Raw genomic sequence first — 9,928 nt, 5'->3', positions numbered from 1 at the left:
TCAGAATTTGCTTCCAATAAACGATATAAAGCTCCTTTCTAGAGTTTGTAAACGTGTTGACAAAATGGATATACCACCGTTCGTCGACAGTTTTTTTTTACAGTTTTTTAGACTAATGGAATATATTCTTAGACCAAAAAGAAAACATTTAGCACTAGTAACTTAGGCTCCATTTTACTGAAGGAAATTAATAGTAAGCTTAGCAGTTTCTATGGATATTGTGTTCTATAGCTAATTTCAGGATGTTGACAGGATTAGTTGTTCCAAATGCAATACTTCTAATAAAGGAAAAGTTAAGTCACCAAAAATATGCTCCACTGTGGCGACAGTGGGTATAAAAAAAGAAATCATAAGAATACTTGTTTTGAAAAAAAAAAAATTATGATTTTATTCTTTCTATTTTTTTAACAAACGTTCTAAACATTGAACTACAGATTTCATGTTTGCTTTCTGGTTAGATAACTTCGCCACTTCACCAACAATAGCAAATAATGCTTTAGTTTTACCGCTTTGATATTGTTTCACTGCTTTTGATTGAGTTTCCATAGCTTGAAGGCAATAATTTTCTATTGTGTCGACATTGGAAATTTGTTGCAAGTCATAGATCATGATTAACTGCAATAAAGAGATATATATCGTATTACAAATTTCTATTATGCTTTTTTGAAACAATATCTTACTTCGTTCACATTTGTGTTGAGATGTTCGTGAGCTAATTCCATTAAACGTCTGGCAGAGTGTAGATTAATTTTTTCATTATATAAAGCCTTTAGTATGTCTTTTATGTGATTGTATGTTAAATTGCTAAAAATTGAAATCGTTTAATATATTTCTATGAATCACAATAATAATTACTTACCATTCTTCAATATTAATATTGATTTTATTGCAATACGTCATCAAATCATTAATAAGAAAATTTGTTATCATTTTTTTCGGTATATCTGGAAAATTCTTAACAATATTTTGAAAATGTTCCAATAGCAACGGTTCATTCTAAAATATAATACCAAGATTTTGTTAGATGTAGCACATAATAATACGATATCCCAATAAGATTGTATTATATATATGCATCGTTTTGCCATAACGATTTCAATATTCAAAATCTCAAAAATGTTCTACTTAACATTAAAAGTATTTTAAAGCTTAATGATCTTATTATCTAAATTGTTGAACATTATTATATTTGGAATATAGGAATTGGGCGGTTAAGCATATACATAAATGGTAATCTTCTTTGGGACTCCCGACAATGCCGAATAATTTCGGCAAAGAAATAAAACTTAGCATTTGGGGTTTAATAAGTAATAAGATAATGCGAACTTCTGTTAGTACCAATTCGATAAGAAATAAAAAATCTGAACTAGTTGTTCTTAGAGTTAGAAATAGAGACGATCGCTTGAAATATGCATGTGAAAATATGGATAGACTTTGCTTTCACATTGCTCTTAAATTTATCCAGATCTTTTAGACGCCACGTTTCGATTCAAAAATTGAGAGTATATATTTTTGAATACTTTGGACCAGATTTTGTCCATCAAAAAAGTGAGCAAAATAAAATTTAATCGATGGTTTGTCCGCAGTGACCTTTCAAAGTTTGCTTATATATATATATATTATAAAAATTTATAAATATTTAACATAAACAACACATCGTTGGAAAGGCTATTAATAGAGGATTCACGCTGTGCTGGTTTCAATTTTTCACAGGGCATGGTTTGTCCACAGTAGTTAAGCAATCTTTCACTTTATCAACCTCATTTATGACAATGTAAAAATGTTGTGCTTTCAGATATTAATTAGTTTACATAAAGATGTGTTTTGTTTATATTTTGTAAAAAAATTCTCCAAAAGTTCCATTTTATCTATATTTTGACTTAAATCCGAGACCTAATTTAACCGAATTCTGTTAACGATTTAACAGAGCTCCCTAAACAATGTTGGTTTAGGTCTTTGCTAATTATATTTAAATACGACTTCCCACCCAATTTAGCCTTGGCTAAACGCCTCTGGCTATAAATTTTTTGTTTGTTATACAAATTCTGCATTATTAATTTCTATACCTAATCTTTATGTAGTTGCAGTTTCCATTAAAGTTTCAAATTCTTACCACTAATATTATACCCGTTTCCGTATTAAGTTTGTAAGTCTCTATTAGATCCTTCCGTGTTTGCTCTGGTAATTCGGGCAGTTCTTTAGCTATGAGCGGCACACATATACCGCAGGTGTGATTTTCCCCATCCAATTGTATATCCTTCATATTTAAACGTAGAGGTGGCAAATTTGGTTCGGGCATAAATCGATAGTCTTGTAATACTTCCTTGTCGCGCATAGTTAAAGTGCGACGTTTTTCAGCATCCCAAGAACGAGTCTCATTGTATACATCCCCACCTGCGGCTACAATTTCGAGTTGACGTTGTATTTCATAAGAAACCGCTTGAGATATACTACGTACTGAACCGATATTTTTGACTTCGGTACGAACTCCCAAGGGTTGATCTGGTTCATGTACAGATATATTAGCATCTACTCGTAGGGCACCTTCCTCCATTTTGCAGGAACAAGTATTTAAACGACGCATTATTAATATTAATTCCTTGACAAGAGAAGCTGCCTCTTCGCCTGTTTCCAAGTCGGGCGCAAAAACTAATTCCATTAATGGTAACCCAGCACGATTCAAATCGATTAGACTTCTAAAAATTATTTAATTGGAGCAAATTACTACTGATAGTTCCTTGTTTACATAAAAAAAAAAAAAAAAAAATCAAACCTTTTCAATTCTTCATCATGTAAGGATTTTCCACTGTCTTGCTCCAATTGCAGTTGCAATAAACGAACGGTTTTGTAATAAATTTTTTTTCCAGGCACTATAACTGGGAACGTGATTTGTCCATTATTAGCTAAAGCAGACCGTTGTTGTGTAATTTGGTAACCGTTCTATATGAAATTGGAATTATTTTAAAATTCTTATTCACATTTTATGCCCTTGTACCGGCAAATCAGCATAAAAGTAATGTTTTCTATCAAACATAGAGACTTCATTTACTTGACAATTCAAAGCCAAAGCAGTTTTAATACCCGATTCGACACATTTGCGATTTAAAACCTTTAACAGACATTTAATGGTTAGTACTTGCAAATTCTTCTCTGTTTCTACTCACTGGTAAAGTTCCAGGTAAAGAAGCATCAAAATAAGATACTGCTGTATTAACAGGTAAGCCATATTTTGTAGGACTCTCGGAAAATAATTTTGATTCACTCGATATTTGTGCATGCACTTCCAATCCTACCACAGTTTTCCATTTGCTTCAAATAATACAAAAAAGAAACACACACAGATATTATATGCATATACATATTTCTAAACATAAAATTCACCGTTTCGGAAGTTTATTTGTTTGCACTTGTGTGAAAGTTTTTATATTTGGCCGATCTAAAGTAAATATTTTCCTCAACATTTTCAATTTTTTTTTTTTTTTTTTTGGTATGTTGAAGCTGAAATTGGAAAACATATAAGAAAAAACATAAAACAGCTGGGATATTTTTTGCTCTGGCAGTAATGATAAAGATTCATAAAGCAACACGTGTCCTATCGTATCGCATCGTATACCTTCAGTAAAATAATCTTATTCAGACATTATTTTTCATCTAGAGGACGATCAGGTCTAAAGAAGTTTCTCATTCAAGTCACTTTGAATATTCGATACCTACACATGGTATATCTCTGCTGTTGTGGGGCTTTATAAGTAGATTTGGGAAATAAAGAAGAAGTAAATTTCTAAACGATGTTTTCTCTCAAAGGAACTTTTTCATTAACAATTGAAAGCGGGTAATTGCTTAAAGAAAAAGAATTAATTATTTTTAATTTTCTAATTATTATATAAATCCGATGTTTTAATAAGTAGTCTTTGTATACATTGCAATGATTTATATTAGAGCCTTTACACCGCCAGGGTTCATATGATTATTTTTCCTTTTACTTATATATTTGGGTCTAGCTAATGCAATGCCCGGTAGTTTTCGAGCACGCCCATGTTTTCATATAAGTACCTCAGTATACTTTCATTGCTAATAAAATGAAGTTGACTAAATTAATATTAAACCCCATTCCCTTTTCCACAGACCGATTAGTTGCTAGCCCTTCATTTCCACCTCGATTTGAACCTCTTCTTTTGACATAATGCGGAGAAAGTCGAAAGAAAACGTGAAGAAAAATTAAGAAATAATGCGTTACTTTTTCGCGACTTGACTAATTATAACAAAAAAAGGAAAATTCAAATTAAGTTTTATATTAATATTTACACAAGGGTAAATAAGATTGCTAAGTCAAGAAATTTTTCAAAAACTTAAGCCTTTAGGATACAGTAAAAATGAGTTTAAACTGTGTTGGATCTAAAGGTAAAAAAAAACCTATATTAGTCCCTAAGATTATATGTATGAGATTAAGTAAGCTGCCTAACAAATTTTATGTTATCTAATGTGTCCCTTGGGTTGCCACTCTTTTCAAATTTAAAAAAAACGGAAGAGATAGTAACTACTCGTAATGTAGAATACATTTCGTAAGCGGAAGATATAAACATAAGTTAATACTTCATTCTCTTCGCAGTTAAATTCGGCAAATTGATTTCAATCAGTGTATAGAGAGCAGAAATCGATCTTATATTTTATATATTATTTGAACTCAGAAAACTATATTAACTTATGTGGGAAAAAAAAACATCGCACGTAATGTACCCTACATATAAGTGACGTAACGTAATGTAAATGTAACTAATGTGTATTGTCTGCAACGGCGAATATGGCGTTCTCACTTGTTTGTCATTATTTACGTATATGAAGATAATTGGTTATTAATTTTTCGAGAAAACCAAATAATAATGAAATGAACGATTTTGTCTGCTGTTTCAAGAGTGGAACTTAAAATTGCGAAAAAGAATATTACACATACACGCGCGTCTGTGGGGAAGGCTACATATACGTAGGAGCCAGTCCATCTGAATGTGCTGATGGTGACGGATGGAACAATGAAACAAGAGGAGGTAAGCGCAGTTAGAAGAAAATATGAATAGAAATGCAAATAAATAAAAGCGAAGCAAGTTGGTTGATCAATTGTCAGAAATGAAGAATGGGTGACAAATCAAACAGCTGGCTGGTAACGATATATGAAGGCAAAGTTAAGGCAGAATACAATTCAAAAATATATTAAGTAATTGATAAAGAAATTGTAAAGGTTTTAATGCAGGTTAGAAGCAGTTTAGCAGCAGAAGACAAAGGAGCAGCCGAAGACCTAGCGGCAGCAGCCAATTCGAAAAGGAATTTGATCACGTACCTTCCAACAACTTACTATTTATTAAGTTGTTGGTGTCATATACCGATCCAACCTATCTAAACAAAACCATTGCAAACGACAATCTCTACTAGACACTATAGTTAATTTCTTCGATACATTGCTGCTGCGAAAAGTATGGATTTGGAGAAAATTTTTTGTGCTTTGGAGTCTAATCAAAACTACGAATATGAAGAAGCGAAAAGAAAATTGATAGAGGTTTTCACACAAAGTAAGCTACATTGAAAATATTAAATTTTTTTTTAGTTTTTAAATGTAATATTGCTCTTTCAGGTAGAGAGCAGTGGCTTGTCCACTATATGATGGAGTATTACTTGAAGACTGGCTCCGCGCGAATAATTGAGGTCTTGGTCAAAGTTCAGACACCACATGACGGCTATATATTTGATCGTTTAACAGAGTGGTTGAAAGCAGCTTCTCATCGGATAAAAGCGTTAAATTTGTTTTGTTTTGTGGTGCGTAAGCATCCAACTTGGTTATTTAAGGTGGAAAAGCATCGCTTAATTAAAGATATGCTCCATTGGCTGAAACAATTGGAGGTAATTTGGTCATTGCCTTTAAATCGAATATTTGGAAATTTGTTATGTTTCTTATAGATTGAGAAAGAAATTGTTCCTTTGATGAGCGCGTTGTTGGCCATAATTACTCTGTTACCCATTATACCGAACTTGGTGCCGAATTTTCTAAATGATCTATTCGGAGTTTTCGCACATTTGGCTTCATGGAATAGCCAAAATACGAATCGTTTATCAGAAGATAAGCTGGTGCATCTTCAGTTGGGCTTGCAAATGCTATTTCATCGCCTCTATGGAATGTTTCCGTGCAATTTCATGTCATACTTGACTGAATTTACTAAACGAGAAAAAGGAGCTATTTTCCAGCATACAATTAAACCTTTGTTGGAAACGGTTCGTTTACATCCGATGCTGATTACTGCTACGCCTGAAAGTGAGGTCAATTCAGAGCGTTGGAAAGAAATACAGCCACATGATGTAGTCGTAGAATGCATGCGTCTTTCGCTGCCTTTTAAATATCATGACATTTCTACTACAAAAGCCGAAACTAGCTCTTGCTGTGCCATCAGTAACAAAGCTGCGATTTTAAATTCAGCAAGTTCTTATCATCAGACCCTTACGCACCATCAATTTAGAGAATCACAGCAGCAACGATTACCTGCTAGTGGCAATAGTACCGCTTTATGGAGTCCTTACCATGAAATTCTTAATTCTAGCCACACACCGTTAACTCCTACTCCAACACCATATATTATGCCATTACCATCGTCTGCTTCAACAGCGGCGAATCAAACAAATTTGAGTGTAAGCGGCTGTTCGCCACCCGAAGCAGCAGTTGAAGCCACGCCAGAGACCACACCGCTAAAGGATAACAGAGATATTAAACGCAGTAGTATTGGAAACGCTTCGGGTACAACCAATCCTTTAGCCGTAAGAGCTATCTTCGTTACCAGTCAGCCTTCTTCACCGCTCCGTACCAAAGATTCTTCGCATCAACAGCAATTTTTTCAGCAACGGTTCAATTTTCCTGATGTAGTTCAATCTAATGCAACAATGTATGTTGAGCAGGAGTTAAATACTCGCATAATTACTCGAGTAACCAGCAATGACAGGCGCATGCAACAAATTGTGCAAGATCGGAATCAATCCCAGAGTCCTTTTCAAACCATTGAAGCTCAAGCTGCAAAGATGGGATTTGGAACACCGCCCGAAGTGTGTCAAACACCCGAAGTAGACGGTGTGTCTTCAAATCGTTTCTATCAGCCCTTTTTTACACCTTTATCGGATTTAACATCTACTTCTACCCCAACCCCTACGCCAACTCCCAATACAACACCTTCATTATTATTCCCAGAGGTAAAGGTTCCCATCTGTGATGATTGCAATGAAACTGATCAATCGCTATGCACTAAGGGTGGACTTCAAATGCCAACTAGCCGCTCAATGCAGTTGTTGGCTAAAGGTATTAAAAGACGCAATCGCATGACTAGTTACTGTTATAATGAGAAGAGTAATGAAAAAGTCGGTATAAACGGAACTAATGACTGCTCTGGTTTCACTTATAAAGTGCGGAGAACAAAATCTTGTTCGTCACTGTATTTGCACCCATCTAACTCTTGCTGCTCAGATGACGATTCCGATTTAGATGAAGATCAATCCATTGGCCATAGGCCATTACAAAAAAGCCATAAAATGATGGCTATTGCTAGTGCTTTTAAAACGGTCGCTACAAATTTAAAGAAAGAAATATCGCTTGCAAAAAAACCACTCATGGATAAATACACACAAACATTGGAGGCGGTGCCCGTTGCAAATCATGAAAATTCTCTTTTACAAATGCTAATTGAAAGCAAAGATTATCGTAGTGCCTTTGAGGCTTCACGTCAAACTCCTAATGAAATACTTGAGCAATTCATTGCTCGGGGACTTAGGAATAATACTGGGGATCGTTCCGATCAAGAGCAATTCCAACTGCTGTGTTTGCAGTTGCAATACGAACGTTATCGTCGCGAAATTCATGCGGAACGAAATCGCCGTTTATTGGGTCGCAGTCGCGATAAACGTAGTTTGGAAATGGAACGAGATCGTCTGCGAGAACAACTTAAAGATTTCGAAGCAAAAAATCTAGAGCTTAGTCTTCAGTTAGACAAAACCAAAAAAATTACCAATGAGCGGGAGCGCGAATATCAAGATGAGTTGGAAGCCCTGAAAGTCAATTATCAGAATGAGTTGGAAAAAAATCGTTGCCTTCGGCAAGCAAATGATAATTTGCAAGCGCGTCTCAGCGAAGAATTAACTCAGCGTAAAGATGTTAACTATGAACTAGAAGCATTAAGAGGTCAGGTATTTAGTCTCACCACTGAGCTGCAACATGCACAGCAGCAGGCCGAGATGGGGCTTAAATGCAAGCAAGACTTGGCTCGCTTGGAGGCTGAAATGATCATTATGGGCGAAGTTCAAATCAAATGCAGAGATCGTTTGGCGGAAATGGACAATCTTAGAGTCCGAGATAAAGAGTTGCAGTCACTGCAGGAAGCTTATAATGTAGAATTTAAAGGTTAGTATGAAAAACTTTGTTAAATACAAACTTATAATGGAATTTCGTTGTAATCATTTAGAATTAAAGCACACCTTAGATGATAAAAGTTCACAGCTGGATAGTGCTCGTCATAGACTGCAAGAGTTACAAACTCAGCTAGTGAACAATGAAAAAGTGATAACTGAGCAAAAGCGCTTATTAAAAGCTGTTAAAGATGAATATGAGGAGAAATTTAAAGTACGTCAAAATATGCTCTAGTTTCTTAGATTTTTCAAAATGCATATTTTATTTTAGGCATTGAATAAAAAATATGAAATTCAAAAAACCATTGTTATGCAAATTGAGGAGAAATTTGTAATGTCCTTAAATAAACCCACAATGTTCGCGAGTGTCAATGCTAGCTGCTCACCAGATACAGATAAAACTGGTAAAATTAACTTATTTGCTTGAATAATAATTGAACATTAATGAAATTACTTTTAGATGTAGCCTCGTCCGTAGAACGTAATTCTCCTCTTTCAACTTCGTTGGCATCGAGTGAAAGCCTCTCAACTAGTTTGAGATCTTCCGAGTTGAGGAACCTGCAGCAACTGGTAGAAACTCCCATATCCGAAATGACTGCCACGTCCACCTCAACTACTACTACGAACTGCAGTACTAGTATTAGTGTTTTAGGCGTGAGTACCGGTGTAAATATCACAGAAGGTGAAAGGGTTCCTGCATTAGATTTGGCTTCATCTGCCAATACCGTGTCCAACATTATGAACACTATACGGGATTCTGGTCAACTAAATTCACCTGAGATATCCGCCGTCTCCTCATCCTGCGTAGACCGTACTACTAGTACTTTGTTAGCAACCAATGCTACTTCTTTAACGGCCACTACTTCTACTCTGACGCACATGCATCCACATTTGCACTTGCAGAAACAACAAACCGAAACAACTCAACAACGACGTTAAAAAAAAGCACATATATTTCCTTTCTAAATCGAATACAATGTATGGGGAACGCAAAAGCAATGTTGGTTAACGCGAGAGACAAAGCAAAGTAAAAAGATAACAAATTGTTGTTTAAGTTCTTCTTATACATCTCATAAAGAATGTAATAAGAGAAGTGCCCATCGGAGACCTTGTGAAGTAAATAAATAATTTGTAAGAAGAAATGTCAATGTCCGTCTAAGAGTCTGTACATCTTTGAATATAACTGTTATTCATTAAAGTTCATTAAACTTAGTTTTAAAAGAGTTCTCTTCCTCTACGATTAAAAACTAACCTATAAGCACGATCAATAAATCGATATAAGCCTATAAAGACTTTAAAGAAAGAAAAACTTTCTTTTGATGGGTCGAGTAAAACGAACGAAAACGCGAGAGCAATGCTGCTAATGAGAATCAAAATGACAGAAAAAAAAAAAAAGAAACGTAAATAACAGCAAGGCTGCCAAAAAAAAGAAATAATAAGAAAAGGAACTAGGAAAATAATGTCTTAACAAATGTTTTCTTTTATAATAAATAACAAAATT

General features: G+C 34.7%; 2 protein-coding genes across 3 annotated transcripts; one reads left to right on the top strand and one right to left on the bottom strand.

Moving 5' to 3' along the window:
- Window positions 1-396: 396 nt before the first annotated feature.
- Window positions 397-3,718, bottom strand: LOC119641997 (glutamyl-tRNA(Gln) amidotransferase subunit B, mitochondrial). The gene is made up of 9 exons (XM_038040946.1): window positions 3,715-3,718; window positions 3,382-3,415; window positions 3,165-3,309; window positions 2,996-3,109; window positions 2,774-2,940; window positions 2,114-2,696; window positions 860-996; window positions 681-804; window positions 397-615 (listed from the first exon to the last, which is right to left on the bottom strand). Exons 1-9 carry the CDS (start codon window positions 3,716-3,718, stop codon window positions 397-399), a joined length of 1,527 nt encoding a protein of 508 aa, XP_037896874.1.
- Window positions 3,719-4,805: 1,087 nt separating this feature from the next.
- Window positions 4,806-9,828, top strand: LOC119642010 (hamartin). Of its 2 annotated transcripts, none has more exons than XM_038040964.1 (7): window positions 4,806-5,042; window positions 5,246-5,561; window positions 5,624-5,889; window positions 5,947-8,422; window positions 8,484-8,641; window positions 8,699-8,831; window positions 8,888-9,828. In XM_038040964.1, exons 2-7 carry the CDS (start codon window positions 5,468-5,470, stop codon window positions 9,364-9,366), a joined length of 3,606 nt encoding a protein of 1,201 aa, XP_037896892.1. In that variant the 5' UTR covers window positions 4,806-5,042; window positions 5,246-5,467; the 3' UTR covers window positions 9,367-9,828. The 2 variants fall into 2 exon arrangements, with proteins under 2 accessions (XP_037896892.1, XP_037896893.1); XM_038040965.1 differs by having other exon boundaries at window positions 5,234-5,561.
- The last annotated feature ends 100 nt before the right edge of the window (window positions 9,829-9,928 follow it).

This window comes from Glossina fuscipes, unplaced genomic scaffold, assembly GCF_014805625.2.
Source record: "Glossina fuscipes isolate IAEA_lab_2018 unplaced genomic scaffold, Yale_Gfus_2 204, whole genome shotgun sequence".
Lineage (NCBI taxonomy): Eukaryota > Metazoa > Arthropoda > Insecta > Diptera > Glossinidae > Glossina > Glossina fuscipes.
This window is presented reverse-complemented; position numbering and strand designations above follow the sequence as displayed.

Excerpts from the sequence above, each read along its gene's own strand:
- LOC119642010 (XM_038040964.1), top strand. The coding sequence starts at position 5,468 with ATGGATTTGGAGAAAATTTTTTGTGCTTTGGAGTCTAATCAAAACTAC. Across the intron at positions 8,423-8,483 it reads TTATAATGTAGAATTTAAAG|AATTAAAGCACACCTTAGAT; the intron begins GTTAGTATGAAA and ends GTAATCATTTAG. Across the intron at positions 8,642-8,698 it reads AATATGAGGAGAAATTTAAA|GCATTGAATAAAAAATATGA; the intron begins GTACGTCAAAAT and ends ATTTTATTTTAG.
- LOC119641997 (XM_038040946.1), bottom strand. Across the intron at positions 2,697-2,773 it reads CATGATGAAGAATTGAAAAG|AAGTCTAATCGATTTGAATC; the intron begins GTTTGATTTTTT and ends AATAATTTTTAG. Across the intron at positions 997-2,113 it reads AAACGGGTATAATATTAGTG|AATGAACCGTTGCTATTGGA; the intron begins GTAAGAATTTGA and ends ATTATATTTTAG.